Genomic DNA, 20158 nt, shown 5'->3' with positions numbered 1-20158 from the left:
CCCAATTAGTCTAGTACCCCCAGCACCACATATAGTTACTACAATATTGTTGATTACATTCCATGTGCTGTATTTACGACCCTGTGACTGTTTTGTAACTGCCAATTTGTACTTCTTAATCCCTTGAACTTTTCCACTCTGCCCCCTCCCACCTGGCAACCAGTTTGTTCTCTGTGTCTCTGAGTCTGTTTCTGTTTTGTTTTTTTATTGTTTTTTTTAGATTCCACATATAAGTGAGATCATATGGTATTTCTCTTTGTCTGTCCGACTTATTTCACTTAGCATCATACCCTCCAGGTCCATCCATGTTGCTGCAGCTATTTTTAATACTATCCTTAAGCGAGGAAAGTTCTTTGTCCAGAGCAGAATTGGCTGGTAAAGAGGGTTTCTTCCTACCTGCAGTGTCTCTGAACTAGACGTGTTAATGGCCGTCCTAGCCCAAGCTGGTTGTGTACGCCTCCGTATCCTCACGCTGTTCTTTTCTCTTCCTCAGCAAGCTTCTGAGAGAGTTGTGCTCCACAGCCCCCAGTTTGAGGACGCTCTGTGTGCCCTGATGGTGATGGCTGCTCCAATGGCCCCTCACATAACCTCCGAGCTCTGGGCAGGTAGGTGGGCGGGTCTCTGATTGACCAGTAACACTACCCAGGTGTGCTCGAGCCTCGTGCCGACCGTGAGTTGGGATTCAGATGTCCTCAGCCACGGGGCGCAGTGTTTGCCGTCGGTGCTCATCTCGTGCTCTGAATAGTGGTGCTTCTTCGTCAGTGTGGCCACCGCTGCCAAGGGAAAGACACTTCCCCGCTTTCAGCAACGTGCCCAGACAGATGTGAGCACTGGTGTCACTACTGCAAATCCTCTCTCAGCGTCCCGCCTCCTCGTATCCACATGTCATGGCCCCTTGTCATCTTTTTATAGAAACTCCTGTTTAGTCCCCCTTTGTAGGTAGAGAAAGAGGTACCTGGGCATACAGTGCAGATCTAAACTTTATTCTCTGAGGCTGTGATTCAGGCCTCTCCACCACACCGTTATTCCTGAACTGGGCCCCAAAGCCTTCTGACTGCCTGAGGCTCTAAAGGGTGAAATGCTGCAGCCTCTGCCCCAGCCACCGCTCTGGAGACCTTAATTCTGGAGCTCTGGGATTGAGTGGAGGGGCAGCCTGGGCGATTCTGCTGCACGGGCAGGTGGGGGGCTGTCCCTCGACATAAGACCTGGTCCTCAGCCGGAGCCTAAGGCAGGACTTCACTGTACTTGCCGCCTCTTGAGAACATTTTACAGGCCTGTTGGTAATTCTAAAACGCCATCGCTGGGATAGTTACGTCTGCTCCTTTTAAGAAATCATTGGAACATTCTTAACCTTAAGCCATCTTTTTATTTTTTAGATTTTTATTAAAAAATATAGCTAACGTACAACATCATATTAGTGTCAGATGTACACCATAGGTGTTCAACATTTCCATACTTACAGAAGTGATCAGCGTAGGCCCAGCAAGCCTCTGACCCCGTCCTGTGCTGTCACAACATTACTGACTGTATTCCCCATGCTGTACATTACGTCACCTAAGCCGTCTGCGTTAACTGTTAGTTCTCCCTTGTCCTTCTTCTCATCTCTATTTTTTGTTTCTTTTAATACGGAACTCCCTTTTAGAGTGATATGAGGTTTATAGTCTCTGCCTTTGTTTAGAAGAAAAAGAATTCATTTGGCATTAAGTCACTTTGCCCTCGTGATCCTCAGGCCATTCAGGAAAGCCAGTTCAGTGTTAGCATGTGTCTACTGTGCCGCTGGGTCCTGGGTCCCAGCGGGCATAGGAGGAGGGGTGTTTGGCTGTGCCCCCCGCAGTGGCCCCAGTGTGGAAATGGAGATGAAGTGAGCCGCTGCTGTGCAGGGCTGGACGGTGGCTGTGCTGGGCCCGGTGCCGCAAACCTTGTATCCGAGGTCTCCTGTGACTTCTGGGGATGGTAGAGGAGCTTGCAGGAGGCGGGCAGCCTAGACGGATGTGTTGACGTAATGCGTTTACCTGGGGGCCTCTGAGAAGGCGCAGACCTCATGGCAACCCTTCCCACACATCATGACTGAAAGCCACGAGGTGTCCCAGGGACAGCATCGGTTCATGGAGTATGTACTACTGGCCATTAACTCTACACAAAAAGTCACTCAGTGGGTGCTCGCTGCTTGAGTCTTTCAGAGACTAAAGTGAGCTGAAAACCAGGAACCACGAGAAGGAAATGCTAGCTGTGCTGTCCTGACGTGCTCCCCATGAGGAGAGAGCCCTTGCTGGGTGTGTGATTCTGTGATGAGTTCTGTGAGCCCAGGAGGGGAATCTATCAGTCTCATCACCTGATGAGTGTTTTAAACCCAGAAACCTACTGCCTTTGTAGGCTGAAAAACTTAGAGCTGTCATACTAATAAATCCGCTTTTTGGTTTGGACTTTTCAATTATTTCAAAAGTGATACATGTTAATTACAGAAAATAGAGAGGAATGATGAGTCTTCTCCGCAGGAGACCTCAATCCTTCCTTAGCTTTGGGCTTTAAAGGGTATTGAGCCAGTACAGGTAAGGGTTCAGAAAAGTCTGTTTGTGCCTCAGTGGGTTCAGCCCCGAGAATTCTCTCCACATCAGGAAAACTGCAGCCCTGTGCGCTAGGGCCACTTCCCAGCCTGGGCTCAGACTTTCTCCGTGTACTTTCCACAGGCCATCTCCTGACTTGACTTACGTCATGTAAAGAAACCATTGTATTTGCCATGCAAATGTTAGGTATTTTTACTTCCTTAAAAAGAGCAGGGAGGCAAAAACACTGCGTAGAACCCAGGGTTTGAGTTTCTGTTCCTCCCTGGCAGGATGGCCCCGCTCCCGTCTATATGGAAACACTGGCAGGGTTCCAGGCCGCTATAAATAAGAATCCTGATTGCTCCAGGAAGGCTAGGCTTCCTCATTTTTTTTCAACATGGAATTTGTAACAGCTTCTACCCAGAACATTTGTGTCCAAGGTCCTTTCATCTCCCAGGCATCCTGTACAACTGCCATACGGAGGTTTTGGACTTCTTCCCACTACAGCTGGGTCACAGGACAAACTAGCCTGGACCAGCCTGCTGAAATAAAGGAACGATTCTCTCCCTTCTGAGACCTCTGTCTTGTATTTAGATACAAGAGAGTCTTAGGAGGATCCCTTCCGAGGAACAAGCCAGCAGTTCCTTCCTGCCTCTGCCCACGGGCACATCTGTTAGAAATGAAGTAGGTTCGTTAATAAAAGCTCAGGAACCCCAGGGCCCAGGGGCGGGCTGGACCCCGGAACACATCTTTTATACCACTCCCTCCCCAGACCCAGAGGGCCCATCGCTTCCCTCAGAGTGACTCCAGCACAGGGTTACAACACGAGTGCCAAATAGGAAAACATACAAAGCTACGACAAGTAAATCTGTGTCACTGGCACAGAATCAAGAGGGGGGTCAGCAGGATAGAATGGACCCGCGCTGCCCCGAGGGGTCCAGGCTGGGCCTGTCTGTCACAGTCCATGCCAAGAGTAGGACTTGTGCTGCGAATGTACATCAGCTGTGTCACTAAGCACACGTTTGAGTTAGACTGACTAGTAATTTGGTAGCAAGACTTTCTCAATGAAAGAAGCAGTGTGTAGATTCACATTTTGGCTCAACTTCTTTACCTCATCACAGAATAGTCCTGAAACTACCTCTGGTGTAATACGTTATAAAAGAAAAATCACAAACCAGTAGGGAAGAGAAGGTTTATTCAACAAATTGGGTTTTGAAAATTGACTGTATATGTTTTTAAATAATATTTTTTTCACATTATACACAAAGTAAATTACAGGTAGAATCAAAAGTTAAATGGGGAAGAAAATGAAACCCCAAAAAGAAAAACCAAGAGAAAAATCTTGAACTAATCTAACAGTACGGGAAAACTTTATTTTAAAATATCTTTTCAAATTAAAAAAGTAATAAATGTTCCTTGTAGATAACTCATAAAACATTAAAAAAAAAATCACCCAACTTTTCTCCCTCCCAGGGATAATCATTGCTAATGTTCTGATTTATTAATTTACAACCTTTTATCTGTTCACATAAATTTTTAATAAGCTAGAGTCATATTACCGTGTTTCCTTGAAAATAAGACCTAGCTGGACCATCAGCTCTAATGCGTCTCAAGGGCCGGTCTTATATTAATTTTTGCTCCAAGAGACGCATTAGAGCTGATGGACCACCTAGGTCTTATTTTCGGGGAAACACGGTATATATATTATTGTGTATCATTCTTTTCCATGAAATTAATTTTTATTTTAGAATATAGGGAAAAAAGAGCATTCAAAACTATATGTACAGCATGATCCTAGTGATGGCGGTAGTTTTGTTTTGTAGGGTTGGTTCATACATACAAATACTCATTAAATACATAACATTACAGTCTTTCAAACTAAAAATTTTTAGAGACGCTATCTATTTGAACTTGATTTTCTTTATATTTTGACCTTTTACAAATTTTCTGCAAGGAGCATGCATTATTTTTGTCATCAAAGAAAATCATACAAAAAGGTGTCATTCTTGGCCCGGTGTTCCTGGCGCTGGTGTTGCTGGGAATCGTTGCCTGTGGCCCAGGCTGGGCCTCAGACCCTCCCCTGAGCCATGGGCCCATCCCTCAAATGCATCTTGGGGTCTCAAGGGTAATAACCAGGGGGAGGTGGGCAAGGGCCCTCCACTTCCACCACCCCTGGAAGAGCCATCCACAGCGTGAGGGCTGTGCTGCTGCCATGGCACAGCCCCAGCCTGGGCACACTGGCTGTATTCCCACGCCCACCCCTGCCCAGGGCCTGCCTCTGGGAGGACGAGGAGGCAGTGGGGTGTGACCATGCTGGTAGTGCCCAGGCATCTTTTTCTGATGTGTGTATTTCCTGCACATTTGGGGGCATCTCTTGTGATCATGAGATGGGCAGAGGCTTTGAAATCAAAGCTTTCCCTGCTGGGAAGCCCCTGGTGGGAGTCCCCAGCACTGACAGGTGGCCCTGTGTAACCCCGTGGTGCCGAGCAGGACCGTCCTGGCCGCAGCCACCTCTGCTGTGGGGTCTGCAGCGTGAAGCACGCTGGGAAGCAAGACTTGGACTGCTTTCACTGCCCACTGCTTCCTCATGTTTGACGCACCTGAGCCAAGGACAGCTCTTTCCAAGATGATAATTAGTGAGAACCCCTCCCCAGAGGGGACGTTTAGCAGGAAGCTTGAGAACCCTCTGAGAAGGTTGCGAAGGAGCACCGCTGTTCTCGGCTTGTTGGCGCCTGAGACTGTGAGTGGGGCGGGAGGCCTTCTCAGACCACAATATTCACGGGCAGGAAAGGAAGCGAACGCAGTTCGTTATTTTGGGATCAGCTCTCAGGAGCACACACACTCCTTCACCAACAGAACTTCAGAGACCAATGAGCAGTCTTGTTTTTCCAGGTGCGCAGTTTACAACAGCATGTGCATCTGTCTTCACAGCTCTGGGTACTGTCTGGGGGCGGGGAGAGGGGGAGCTGCCTATAACCTGGGATAAGCCAGGCAGGAGTAAGTGGGGAGCAGCTGGTAGGCTGGGAAAAGCCATGGTGCGGCCTCAGGAGCCTCCTCACTCGGCTCCAGCAAGGTTGTGTTGGGGTGAGAGCTTATCCTGCTGCCATGAGCCTCACGTGTGCTCAGTGACCCTCTGGCCTCGACATTGCAGGCCTGGCGCTGGTGCCGAAGAAGCTGTGTGCTCACTACTCCTGGGACACCGGCGTGCTGCTCCAGCCATGGCCAGCCGTGGACCCCCAGTTCCTGCAGCAGCCCGACGTCGTGGAGATGGCCGTTCTGGTGAGTGACCTCCGCAGCCCCCATGGTGAACCTGCCAGAGCAGGCCACTGTCCTGCCTGCGGCCCACAGACGTTGCCTGGGCTTGGGCCTTTCTGTCAGGTCTTTGTGGCCCAGCCAGCCCTCAGCCCCACCTTCCCACCTGTCTTTCCCTGGCCTGTGCCTTCCGCTTGAGGTCACCACATACCAAAAGTAGTGAGCATTGAACCCTCTCGGCCCTCAAGGGGTTGGAAGGTGGAAAAAATAAACCTGTCCTGCATTCCAGGTTCCAATCGTCTTCCTTCCCAACTGTGTTTCAACCTCTCAAAGTTCTGTTCAGCTGCTCTTAGTTCTTGTGGGGAAAGGGGGATGGTGAGGAGGCCGGCAATGCAAGAACACCCACTCTGAAAGATGTATTGCAGAGGCCACATAAAACTCCTCCTCTTTTGGTTTATTGGGTCATTTTAAATACATAAAAGTAGTTTGTTATTTAAACCTTTTATAGAGCAAATAGCTTATAGTTTATCCTTGATGTAATTTTTACATAGCTAATTTATTTAATGTGAGACACATTGTAAAGATCTCTCTTAAATATGCCGATATGGCTGAAGAGGGCCAGGGGTGGACCTTCTGGCACGTCTCCTCGGAAGCTCACATGGGCCAAGTAATCTGCCTCCAAAATTTAACTTCACTCTTATCCTATAAGGTAGCCATTACCATTCTCAGTTTTTTCAGCTGGGGAAACAGGCTCAGAGAAGTTCGTCACCTAGCCCAGGTTTATTTGTTTACTCATCAGTAATTACTGAGTCACCTACTCCAGGCTCTGGGTGAGACTCTGGGGACACCAAGTCACACGCGACAGGCAGGGTCCCTACCCTCATGGAGCTTAAAGCCTAGTGGGAGAGAGATAGGGGAAAATGAAAAGGGAACAGAAATGTAAGTAAAATTATTGCACATTGTGAGAAGTGCCATGAACAAAACACCTGGGGGCTGAGGGAGAGCCCAGCCTCCGCCCACCAGGCCCTGCCCTTGGGCGTCTGTGCAAACTCTGGGCCCGGCAGGCAGGTGGAGGCTTGGAGAGACACCCAGGAGATCCGACTCCGTCTCCAGACCACCTCCTCCGGCACTTAGTTCCCAGCTGCCCCCACTCTGCCTCCCCACCGAGGGGAAGAGGTGGGGCTGCACTGGCAGACTTCCTCCAGAAATCCTCAAAACCAGAAACAGCCTTGTGGCACAGAGGCAATTTCTTGAACTTCAGTAATCTTATAAGACATAAATATCCTCTGCGCAATTGAGAAACGCCAACTTGAGACACGGAAGTTTTAGTCTGTCGAAATGTCTTTCCCTTTTCAATGACTACTGCACAAAAGAAATTGAGTTTTGATCATTGGTAAAGTAATTTTAGCTTATCATTGAAATGAAAACCGCAAATTTGAAATATGTGTAGGAGTCACAGCAAACATGCCAACTTGAGAACCTGTGGTCAGGACACCGTGCTACGTGCAGGACCTCTGTACAGGTCTGTGTTCCGTCTCCGTGTGCTGTCAGGCGGTGCCAGGGCCAGAAGTAGAAGCTGCAGCCTATACAGTGTCATTGGGGTTAGCCATGCCCATGTCCTCTGTGCCCATGGCATGCGGGGCTGTGCCAAGCACTAGGGACACAGAGCCCAGGGCCCCACCTCGTCTTCATGGAGTTTAGCACCCAGGAGGGACAGTCAGGGGCACATGAGTTGTCACACACACAGGGAGTTGGTGTAACTTTGAGGTTAAGATGTAAGAGCTTAGGAGTCGGACCATCCCTGTGTAAATCTCAATTTTGCAAAGTAAGTTCTTTAAGCCTCAGTTTCCCCAGTAGAAAATGGAGATGAGCATAGTGCCTGCCCAACTGGTTGTTGGAAGAATTAGGTGGGATCGTGCCAGGAGGTGATCAGCCTGCTCCTGGATGCACTAACGACAAACCCACTGACAGGTAGTAGGCACCAACTAAGGGCCAGGCAGAGCCCTGAGAGCTTTCCAGATACTAGCTCATTTACTCCACACAACGGCCCTGTGAGGTGGGCCTGTTGTTACCCCATTTCATAGACAAGGCAGGTATGTGACTAACTGCATTTTACAGGTGAGGAAACCGTGGCAGAATAGGGCTTACTAACTCGGTAAATGGCAAACTGCTGCTAGCATCTGTATTGTGGCTTCTGGCAGATGGTGATTGCAAAAGGCATCGTGAGGAAGGGGCCATGGGACCTTGGCTTTGAAGGAAGAGCAGGATTTCCCTTGTGGAGCAAAGCAGCAAAGGCAGGGAAAGCCCTTGGCGACACTGGGACCGTGAGCCTTAGAGGGGCTGGAGCAGAGGCACAGGCAGGGCAGCTGTGGAGAGAAGGCCGGACTCCATATCCAGGAGGCGTGCGGGCTGGCGGGGGGTCTGAGCAGGAGAGAGGATCCATGAGGTCATCCCATCACCACTTGCTGGGGTGGGGCTTTGGGCAGGTGACTTCACCTCATGTGCCTCAGCTTCCCCATCTGTAAAATGGGGGCGCAGAGGCTGTGCTTCTGCCTCACAGGGGTGTGGATAAACCGGCTCGCTCAGGGCCTGTGCAGCACAGAGCAAGAGCTCACAGGGGCTTTATTGTTTGCAGCCATTGTGGGGCTCCCTGCCAGTCAGGGCATAGGGATGGGGCAGGGGGAGCAGTATCGTGGCCAGGGACCCGCCAGGCTGCTGCTGGAAAATCCCAAGAGAACAGGCTGAGTGAGGAAGTGGAGATGGCAAAGATGGAGGAGCAGAAGCTTGCAGGGCCACCAAGCAGGGACCGGAAGGCGTCTCTACAGTGAAACAGCCGCTGTCTGAGGTGATGTGAAAGTATTTCTTCCCCTTTGAGCCTCTGAAAGCCAAGCCCCAGGTTACGTCCCAACCAGACTTCTATTATCCACTTAATTACTACTTTATACCCAGAAAGTGGGGAGTGTGGTTGTTACCCACTCACCCCAAAGGGACTGCCCTGGATAAGCTACTCGGGAGTCCCAGGGAGCCAGAGACCATGAGTGGGTGCCAGGGCAGCGTGGGGAAGCACGCCGCATACGACGGCACACCCAAAGGTCACATGCCCTCCCCTAAGTCCCCTCTGTGGACAAGAATGACTCAAATCCCTGGGACAGGCCTTGCCAGTGACGGCTTAGGACCAGCCCCCAGGCTCCGGGGAAGCACCAGAGGTTGACTGGGTCTAGAATTGGGGTCATTGTTGTGCTTAGGTCATGCATCAGACAGGACATCTCACTCTTCCCATCCTGGCCGGGAATCTTGAGAAACGCAGAGGAAGTCAGATTTAGCGAGCTGGTCCCTTTACACAGGTTACCTCCCTTCACTCACCAACTCAGAGGATTCATCCTTAAGAAAACCGAGGCCTAACGTCCCCCAGCTTGTGAGTCCAGGCCTGAGAGTCATGCTGAGTCTGACCCTCATCAGAGAACATGCTCTGTCTGCCCCAGCACCCCCCACCATGGGTGGTGGCCAGAGGAGACGTCACCCTGGGCATCTCTCCCCTAGAAAACGAGTAAGAACAGAGACGGGAGGGCTGGTGCCACGACTCATTATCCAGCGCACATTCTGAGAATTCCACGTGGGAGGCCGAGGACTTCACAAGGGACATGGCTTTTGTGTGACGGGTGGAAGGTCTCTTCTGAGGTCTCAGTCACACCACGCACATGGCCTTGAAAGTAAGCAGCTCCTCATGGCTTAGAAACGCGAAGGCAGAGCAACCAGTCTTTCAAAGAGCACATCCCAGCTCCGCGGCTTCAGAAGACACACACCCTGCATCGTGAAGCCTTTTTAAAACAATATTTCAGGACACACTGTTTTATTTGTCTCACACCCAGTGATCTAGGCTAATGCAACCAATAAAAATGACCCAAAGTTCTAAGGAAATCTGAAAAAAAGAAGTGGGTGGTTAAGGAACACTTGATAATGTGCTTTGGTTGAAACTTGAGAAATTATTCCTAGTAACTTTTCATAATTCAGCGACTGTATTTTCCAAGTAAAAAACAGGAGTTGTAGTGAAAGAAATCTAAGTATTCTTATGGGAGCAGTGGGATCAAGAGTTTGAAGGATGATTGTTCAGAAGCTATCGGGGCCATGTGGTCACTTCCTCAGTGGCAATATTAGTTCATTTTTGATGTGAAGTTTGTCCTTATTGAACTAATATTCAGTGAATGCCCACGGGCGCCTGGAACTGTACTGGTCCATTTTAAGCAAGAAGAGTTGTTTATTTCCAAGTCCTCACACTCGAGTGCCCCCTGCTGGAGTCAGTCATCAGAAAGGGAGGTTGACTGAGGTCCCCAGAAATTAGTCCACTTGAGACCTAAGTAAAATCCTGGGTGACACCTTCTGTAGCAGATCTGAACTTAGACTTGATACTCAATGACGCAGTAATCCCTCTTCCCCTGGAAACAGCCTAAGCCATCTCATGCTGAGGATTTGGGGCATGATTTCCACCATAGCTGTGATGGGGCAGCGCTCAGGAAACAAGGTGACACTCACTCCAGGTGCAGGCACTCTGTGCTCTCAGTGCTGGGGTCTCTCTCTCTCTCCCCCTCCCCCCTTTCCCTCCCTCCCTCCGTCCTTCTCTCTTCCAGGAATTAATTCTGTCCATCTAGTTGCACTCTGTACAGTTAAGAAGCTGGGCACTGCCTTCTCCTCCTTCCCCACGTTCCCTTCCCCAGACAGACACGGCGGACCCTTTGCAGGAAGTGGTTGTTGGTATCTGGCTGCCTGCTACTCTCAGGACTTGCCCCACTGTTTGTCTCTGGCTTTTCTCCTTCTCAGATCAACAACAAAGCCTGCGGCAAAATCCCTGTGCCCCAGCAAGTCGCCCAGGACCAGGACAAAGTCCACGAACTTGTTCTCCAAAGTGAGCTGGGTGTCAGGCTCTTGCAGGGGCGAAGCATCCAGAAGGCCTTCCTCTCCCCCAGAACTGCCCTCATCAACTTCCTGGTGCAGGAGTGACTGCCGAGGGGCTGCGGCTTCCACAAGGGCCTCTAAAGGACCTCCTTCCAGGCCAGGGATGGAGAAGTTGCTGGCCCGTATTCTGATGGGTTGGCATCCATAGTGTGCCTTCGTGGTGTGGCCTGGGCAGGGGCGAGGGTGGGTGTGGACAGAAGAGAAACATGAGCACAGCGGGAGGGGGAAGGCAGCCTGCCCCCCGCCCATTGCGGGGTGAAGGAAGCCATCTGATCCCTTAGGACCCCACCAGATACTGCTGGGTGGGAGCAGGAAGGAGAAAAGAAAAGCAAGTGAAAAAGAGCACCTTGCCTCTCGAACAGCCTGGGTGCTTTTGGATCCCCGAAATTGCACTGCTTTAGGCCCACCCCAGGAACGTGAGGCTAAACTGAGAACCACACGAGGCTTGGGAGCAGCATGGACAATCACTGTTGAACGGTGACCGAGCCTGGGCATCGAGCTAGATGGAGAAGCCACGTGGGTCATGTCCAGATACCCACTGTGTGTGCAGTGGACACCAGAGTTTTCAGAAGTTGCTCTGAACCAAAAGGCAGCAGTGCTAGTCCCTCTGCCAGCGTCCCCCCTGCTCAGCTGTGCTTTGGGGGTTGCGTCCTCCCCAGCCAGCTGGGTGCGCCTGCTCCGGGCGAAGCACCGCTTCCTAACCACTCCCTCAGGGCATAACATTTGCTGTGTAGTGAGGCGGAACCAAGCTGCTTCCACTGGCACATGGAACCAATCTCAGAGCCCACCGCAGCCCCACAGGGAGTCTGCTCGTGCAGGCCCCAGATGGTGATGCCGCCATTGAAGCGGCCCCCAGAGCAGCCGTTGCGAAGAGCAGGATCACCGCAGAGGCGTGGGATGGATGCCACCCGGGCGTCGCCTTCTGCGCTCAAGCCACAGCAGCCTGGCTGCGAGGGCGGTGGCCAGGAGTGGACCTGTGTCGTGGGCGCGTCAGGGTAAGCCTGGTCTCACGTGAAGTCAGTAGTTAGATGCTCTTACCAGAACCGGCCTGAGCCACTGATTAATGTTTCATGGGGGACGTGGGGGAGAATCGAGCCCTTTTGTGATGCTGAAAATCTATCTTTGTTCTCTGATATCCTTTTTCTGAAGTAGCCTCAGCTGTATTCCCTTTGCAGTTCACTAGTTAACAGATGACTCTTCTTAATGTAATAAAATGTTTGTCATGTATGACTTTGGGACATCTGTGATGTTGGAATCTCCACCATAGTCCCATCCTGGGAGTTAAATCAGGAACAGATTGAGGTCTTCTGTCACCGTCAGAAGCACTGGCTGTGGGCCTGCGTCCACATGGAGGGTTATAAAGTGAGACGCATGTGGGACCGTCAGGCACGTTAGCAGCAGCAATTAAGTAACTGGTTCTCAGACTTGGCTCAGACTTAATCCTGCGCTCAGTCCCCACGCCCACAAATCCTGATCTAACAAGTACACGTGGGCATCAGGGCCTCCTAACTGCTCCAGAGGGGAACCACTGGATGAATTGATGCATTTGAGCCGTAATGTCTCACTCGTCCCTCCTCTCCCTCTCTTCAGCTTCCCTGGGTGAGTTTGGTCCAGGACCCAAACATGAGGTGGCGTTGGAACAGAGTCGGACCAGAGGGCAAGGCGGGGGCTCAGCTCTCAAGCAGGGTTTAAGCGTGCCCAGAGCTGACTTGAGTATACACCGTCCCACTCTGTGTATCAGCAAGTGTGTATTAAATACAAGCACACGAAGGAGGGTATTTGGTATGCGGAGGGAGGTGGGAAGAGTGTTTTTGCTTGTCTTGTTTATTCCTAAAGTAAGCTGAGTGGTCTTGAACCCATCAACAAAATGAGGGTAGGGAGCCCTTTATCTGCACGTGATCTGGCCAGCAAGTGGGGGCCAGGAAAGCCTCAAGGCTACGGGACTGACCTATGTGGCTTTGGAGAACTTTTTCTCCCAGAGGATAAAACTTTTGAAAACGAGCTCAGTGGTCCTAAGAGATAGTATAATGGAAAAACTGAACAGAAAACTCTCCTCCCTGGGGTGAGAAGATGGGGTGGGAAATGATCTCAGTCCTTTAGTAACTGCCTTGATTAGGTCAAAAACTGGACTCGACAAGTTCACTTGCATTATGTCATTTAATTCCCACAAAACCCTAGAGGGAAGGAAGTATTCTCTCATAAATATGAAGAAACCCAGTCTCTGAGGCTCAGTAATTTGCTGTTTCCACAGCTAATAAGAGCCAGATCCAAACCCAGGTGTTCTGGCCTCCAAATCCCCTGATGCCACCCTCCGTTCCTACCAGTCCCCTCACCTACCTGCCCCTCTTTCTTGCTGGATGTATGACAGGGAAGTTGAGTGGGGGCCAAAAAACCGGCATTTTGCACAGACTGGGGCTCCCTTCCTGTGAAGTCCTTACATCTGTAAAGCTGTGACATCACAGCAGTGCCCTCTGGACAGGGACAGGTGGTGGCTGACAGGCCAGGATCACAGGGCTGGGGGTGAAGGTGCCAAACCAGTGGAAGACCCGAGCTCACGGGCAATGTCAGCGTGACTTCTGTCGGGGAAATGGCTGAAGAGAGTTTGTGCGCAGGGTAAGTGTTCCCTGGGACGCCCACAGCAAACACCACCACAGGCGGCACCAACTGTCTGCCAAGGAAAAGGAAATTGATCTTTGAGCCCCCAAAACAGTAAGTGACTGGGGAACAGCACCGGCATGCTTCATCACACCCTAAATACACACCTTGAGGGAACTGGTTAAGAAAAATAGGGTGTAGGTGCTGTTGGAGGTGGGGCGGACGTGAGGGGAGCAGGGTGGGTGAGTGGGGGCGTGGGGGGGGAGTGGCACTGAGCAGACCACTTGCCCCCGCACCTCCCTCTGCTTCCTCTGCAACCGGGTCTGACAAACCCGATATGGCTGAGACTGAGAAATTTGATAAGTCAGAGAAGACAAACACAACAGGAAAATCCACTGCCTTCAAAAGCAACACCTGAACAGGAGAAGCGAGCGGGCGAATCGTAAGGAGGCACACACTGCCAGCATGCACCATACGTCCCACAAGCACTGCCCTCTTTTTTTTTCACTGCTTGTAGCTGCTGAGCTTTGTAAGATGCAGAGGTTGGATCAAGTTTAAATGACTGTGCTGCGCCTTTTCACACCAGAGAACCGATGACACCGAATGCTGCACCTGCCTCCCCATCTGCCTGTCTGGCTGGCAGGGAAGGAAAAGGTGCATGTTGGCTGAAGGCAGAAGCTGGGTGGAACAACAGTGAAATCGAGAGGAAACACCAAGCTGGTCCAAAGTGTCCTGCCGGCTGTAAAATGCAGTTTCATCAGAGTGCCATTTTCATTATTGTTCAAATGCTTTTTATTATTGGAATGCACAGTTTTTTAATATGCAAATAAAAAGTTTAAAACCTGAAAAGAAAATAGGGTGCAACCAGTTAATGGACGACAAGGCAGCTAGCAAACAGTGGTTTTTAAAAAATGTATAATGTGGAAATTTGCTCATGAATAAAGCCGTATATATACGTATACAACGCGATCCCGCCCGTAATTTTTTAATTCCAACCTTACAAAGAGAAGAAAATTTGCCCACAAATCACTGGTTAAGAGTCCTACAAGTTATTTTTTCCTTCTGTTTCCTTTTTTGCGTATTCTAATTTTTATTGGCCATGTAGTTTTTCAAAAGTGTGGGAAAACATCAAAATGTACAATTTTGTGAAGATCCAAAAGAGCTAAGTGCCTGTCCAACCTTGATTTGTCTTTTTTCTCCCAGCCTGGGACCTACCTGTCTGTGGGGATGGATGTGCCCCAGATACAAAAACATACTCCTTTTGTTGTGTGAATTGGAATGCAGAGCAGCTAAAAGCAGCCTCCCTGAAGCTATTGTTTGCACGTCCTCAGTGTGGGTAGGTGTGGGAAGCTCCCGTATCTCCCAGCTTTTGGATCTACCAACCTGGAGGACAGAGAACGGAAGGTAACATTCCCTTCATGGGACTCCCCTGTTATTGGTGGACAAAGCATATGGCAGCCACGGGTGGGAACCGTGGAATCAGGGAGACCTAGGTTCTGTGACTATGTGATCCAGTAGCTGTGTCACCTAAAACCTCATGACCTAGGCAAGACATGGAATCTCTCGGAACCTTTGTCTCCTCAACTGAACAGGAATAACAATACGAATGGGATTCTAGGATAATGTGAGATTGTGTGTATAAAGCACATGGCAAATAATAAGCTCTCAATACCTGGAAACTGCTTATTATGATTAATCTTGCCTGAGTAAGACTAGGCTGATGTCTAGAAGGGGTTATCTTTGGTCAAGAAGAAGGGGACGTTTGGGAGAAGTTGCATCCCAGGTACAGACGTCAGTCCTGGCCATCCCAGGCCTGCGGAGGAGAAAGGGATTTAAGCAGTACATTTGGAGGATTTGGGTCCAGTTGGCAGAACCTGCCCTGTTACGAGGTATGTTCACCTCATGCCCTGAAACCTTAGTAGTATCCACTCGCCATGTTCTGATTCCAGCCTCCTCCCGCGTAGTTTCTGGGAGACCCATCCTGGTGACAGGATTTCTCTCTTGGGCTGGAGACCCTCTTTTCCTTAAGCAGTGGCCGGAGACCACGACAAGCCTGACAAGGACCCTGGAAGACCCCAAAACTCCTTCCGGCCCCATTATGGCCATCTGCTTCTGCCTGAGGACACATGGGATCGTACCATGGGAAAGAATGGAGCCAAGGACCAAAAACCAAGAATTAGAAACCGTCACCATGAGCCCAGCCTGAGTCCTCAGATCAAGTGTGGCTTGGGTGGTGCCCAGAGTAGAAGGTTTCCCTGAGTGGCCTCTGTGTCCTTCCTGCAATAGCAGTTATTGGAAGGGTAGCTTGGGGGTTGCTGGGGGTGGGGGGGCGGGGGGGCTCTCGACTGGATGGAGGGGCCATCATTCTTGTTGCCTCTGCTGCCTTGGAGTCTACTAATTAATGGTCTGAGGCCACTGGGAGCAGATGGGCCAGTGTGTGAGCTGGAGGAGGTGTGGGGCCAAGTGGAAAAGTCCACCAGACCTCTTTGCAAGCCATTCGTGTTCCAGGGGCCTATTGACAGGCCAATGCTCAGAGAAGATGGCCTCCAGACCCAAAGCTGAGCATTACAACTTGGCTGTGGTTTTCATTTACAGGTGGTTTGGTTCCTGAACTGAGTCCCAGAGGAGGGGTTATAAGGCCACTAGTGCACGTGGACATGTGCTGCATGTAACTGGGCCGACAACACTTCCTGCTGGGCCAGAGCTGGCCATTATGGACCACTGGCCAGAGGGCATGGTTCCTGCACCAGCTGGCCTGGCTGCCACTGCCAGCTGTCCCTTCAGCTTTTCCCATCCTTAGGGCAGCCAAGGTTATGAGGTCATTCTGTGTACCAGGTAGCGTCTGAGGGGCTTTGCCACTACTCTCCAATCCTCACATCAATGCTACAAAGTGGGAATTCTGACCCGTATCCTATCAATAAGGAAACTGAAGTCTAGGAAAGTATAGAACATTACCTGCGTCACCATATTAGCTCTTCCTGCCAGGATTCAGTCCTAGGTCTGTTCACAGGTCATGCTTTCTCCACAGCTCCCAGCTGCCTTCCCAGGAGGGAAGAAGTAGGGTGTCTTGGGAGGAAATACAGCTTGTTCTTGTTCTTCTTTCCATCCAGGGAATTCTGAACTAGAGCTTTGGCAGCTGTCTGGCCCTGCAGACTTGTCCTTGAGGAAGGAGCCAGGCTTTTGTACCCTGAATCTGTCTGTCATTGGCTTTGCCCACCTCTTCGGGAGGGATGGGAATCATTTCCCGGGGACTCCCATTGGCTCAGGGCAAGTTCCCAGAGATGGACACGGCTGAGCCATCAGCAACCAACGTGCACAGCAGCTGGGGGCAGGCACATCCGCTTGTGAGGAGGATCTGGGTTCAGTACCCACAGAAGGACCACAAGGAGGAAAGGCGACAGTGAGTGTGGGGGTGAGGAAAGGCCCTAGACGAGAGCCAGGCGCAAGCAAAATAGAGTGCAGGATGGAGTCTGAACAAACTGACTGCCTCTGGCTGCCTTTATGCCAATGGGCTGCCGCTTGGGCCGTACCACGCACGGGATTCAAGGTGATGGAGAGACCAAACCAATAGGTGTTATCGTCCTGTTCCGCAGATGACAAAACGGTTGCTCGTAGAGCCTATGACTTGCTTGAGCCCACAACAGTAAGTAATGCAATATCTTGAACCCTCCCCCCAACCTGTGCTCATTTCCCTCAGAGCACCCCTCCCCCTACTTTAGGGAAAGCCCTGTGCTACCTCCGAGCAAAATCAAGCTCAGGAGGTAAATGTTCTCAATTGTGAGCCCCACTGCACCGTTTAGATCCAGGGAAGGCATGGGGTAAACAAAATGAGAAGAGTTTGCTTTCTTCTTTCTTCCTGTGAGAAGAACAAGCGGAAAACATCTGTTTCACGGGCTGGGCCCCTGTCTGCCGCTCAGAGGTGGGCGGCTAACGGCTCTCATCCAAGCTGGTGAGTTTGGAGATGGGAATCTGGGGTGAGCAACAATGAGCAAGGAGAGACCCCCGCAGGGAGGGTGGGTGGGTGGTGAAGCTGGCAGAGAGGGGAGAAGCTGGGGCAGTCAGGGAAAAGCCAGTCCTTCCGGCAGACCCAAGGGTGGGGCCAACAATTGTCCAGAAGGGTTGACCTCACTCCAGGCCTCCCTGGCGTCACTAGGCCTGCCCACAGGAGGGAGGGGGTACAGGGATAATGAGGCCCCGGGGGGAGGTGGTGGCCAGGCCTGCTAGAGTCATGGGCCTGGAAATCAACACTCATGACTCACCTCCCAGTGTCGTAAGCCCTGAACTTGAATTCCAGTTCCTGTTTGGCCTCTGGAAGAGCATGGCTACACGAGACACCCTGTGTGTAGAGCCCGTTCTGTGATTCCCCGGTATCAGCAACAATCACAGTGACCATTCATTGAGGATAATTGTGTGCCAGCCCCTGTGCTACGTGCTTCACCCCAGAAGGGGCCTTGCTCGAGACCACACACGAGAAGATGGCAGAGCCAAGTTTCCGACCTTGCTCCACCACATTGCTTCCCAACGGCCTCTGCAAACCAGCCCTCGAACCTTCTGGATTTTTAAGACAGTCCTGGCTGATTTCTGACTTTCCCTCCAACTGTCCCCAAAGTACCCTGCCAAGCCCACACCTCCTGATTTGTGCCTGGCGAAACTGCCTCGCTGTGGGTGCACACCTGGCTGAGCACATTCCCCGTGTCCCAAGGCACCCCAAGTCATCGCGTGCCTCGGGAGAGATCTGGGCTCTCTTTGAGGAGCTGTCACCTCTGGCCACAGACAGAGTCTCCTTTGGGCCCCATCAGTAGGCCCTAGAAGTCGGGGTCAACTTGGCTCAACTCCACATACCTCTAGGAAAATCCTGTGAAAGTGGGGTGGGGAGACCTGGCCTGGGCCTGTGGTCACAGTGAGAGCTCCCCAGCCTGGGCCATTATCTTCCCCAGATCATTCTTTCCACACGTGACAAAAGAACCTCATCTGGGATTACTGAGGGGTGCTCCCCCGCCCGCCTCACTTGCAGGAGAACTCACCTGCCAGCCCTGCTACAGCTGCACCCTCATGGGCCCTCAGAACCTGAGGAGAACTGAGCCTGGGGAGGGATCCCCCTTCCTCAGACACTGTGAGGTGAGGCGGAGTGTGGAGTGGGTGTAATGGACACAGTGGGGTCAATAGGGGAGGTGGGGCCCCCAAAAGGTTGATGTTGTTCACTGGGTCAGCATGTCACTCATGAGAGAAAAAGTAAGTCCCTTCCACAAGAAACAGGGCCAGGGTGGGCCCGTGAGGCTTTGTCAGGTGGCTTCAGAGGGGGCTTGCTGTCAGTGGGCAGGCGGATACCGGGCAGCCGGGGCACAGAGACAGGCTGAGAGAAGTAGCTGAGAAGAGAGAACCTAACCCAAATGTCACTGAATATCTCCATTATTACTTGTCAATTAACCGCTTAGTTGCCAGTTAACATCTCAGTTTCCAGGATATGTCAATTTTCTATTAATATTTTAATTGACTATTATGGGCTGAGTGTTTGTGTCCCCCCCTAAATTTCATATGTTGAAATGCTGCTCCCCAATGTAATTTGGGGGGTCATTAGGATCAGATGAGGTCATGAGGGTGGAGCCCTCGTGAGTAGGATTAGTGCCCTTATAAGAGCGTGTGTCCTCTCTCTGCTCCCTGCCATGTGAGGACACACGTGAGCAGTCCACAGCCCAGAGGAGGGTTCTCACCAGAACCCGACCATGCTGGCTCCCTGATCTCACACTTCCATCCTCGAGCACAGCAGAAATAAATGTCTGTTGTTTGGAAGCCACCCAGTCTATGACACGTTGTTCTAGCAGCCGGAACTAGAACAACCACTGACATCGTCATCAGCAAACATCTCTGGTGTCATAGATGTAGTGACCTCTTAGTTATCAGTTACCTCGTGATTACCTGTAACACCTTAACTGTGCACCAATACCTTAGTGGTCTGCTAATATCTCGAGTGTCTAACCAATAATCTTTAGCAATAAAAATTATCATCCAACCGACAATCTTTCTATAACATAGAAACCCCCAAACCTCAGTGGTCTCACACAGCAAACGTTATTTCTCATGCCCATAAATCGAATCCTCTGGAGAAGGGACCAGGGCAGGAAGTTCTGTACCATTTTGTTCCAGCTTGATGGAGGCTCCGCCATCTTTTGCTCTTGGCTTTCAAGGTGGCCCTGGGCGTTGACATCCAGCCTGCAGATAAGGAAAGAGAGACGTACACATTCATAAGGAGGTTTTTATGCATCTGGTCTGGCAATAGTATGTCCAGGGGTTCAGGACAGGCCTCCCCACGATGTGTTATGTTGGCATATGAATTATTTTGAGCCGAAGGCAATCAAGACCTGCTGGCTCATGAGAAACTTTCATCTTTCCCTTAAAGAATTTAAATTAGGGGACTTGCCCATAATAAGTTATCACCAGAGATAACTTTTTATGACTTATCTACAGGGCAGGGCAAACTTCTCACTACTGAACATTTGCTCATCTTATTGTCTCGCCAATGATCTTCCTCCCTCTTGAAGCCCCAGGCGCCTTACCTCACCCCTAGCTCAGAATGTCTTATACACCCATTCTGTCTCTGGACCTCTCCTGCCTGTCGGTTCTCTGACTCTCTCATGTAGGCGGGGTTCCCATACATATGTGTATAATTAAATTTGGTCATTTTCTCTTGTTAATCTGTCTCATGTCTACTTGAGTATTACCAGCCAAATGAGCCTTAAGGGTAGAGGAAAATTTCTTCCTCCTCCACACATGCATCAATCTTGCTTACTTTCTTGGCCAGAATTCAGTCACCTGATCTT

General features: G+C 50.7%; 1 protein-coding gene across 2 annotated transcripts in view; it reads left to right on the top strand.

Annotated features, from left to right (window-relative positions):
* The window catches only part of LARS2 (leucyl-tRNA synthetase 2, mitochondrial), a 120562-nt gene extending 108590 nt beyond the window's left edge, over nucleotides 1–11972 (top strand). For both annotated transcript variants that reach the window (XM_019724060.2, XM_074312510.1), the window contains exons 19-21: nucleotides 494–605; nucleotides 5695–5822; nucleotides 10611–11972. In XM_019724060.2, coding sequence (XP_019579619.2) covers nucleotides 494–605; nucleotides 5695–5822; nucleotides 10611–10790 — 420 coding nt within the window. In that variant the 3' untranslated portion in view covers nucleotides 10791–11972. The remainder of the gene's footprint in view (nucleotides 1–493; nucleotides 606–5694; nucleotides 5823–10610) is intronic.
* Nucleotides 11973–20158: the final 8186 nt, after the last annotated feature.

This window comes from Rhinolophus sinicus, linkage group LG10, assembly GCF_036562045.2.
Source record: "Rhinolophus sinicus isolate RSC01 linkage group LG10, ASM3656204v1, whole genome shotgun sequence".
In the NCBI taxonomy this organism is placed as follows: Eukaryota; Metazoa; Chordata; class Mammalia; order Chiroptera; family Rhinolophidae; genus Rhinolophus; species Rhinolophus sinicus.
Note: the sequence above shows the minus strand (reverse complement) of the source record. Positions and strands in the feature narration are given on the sequence as shown.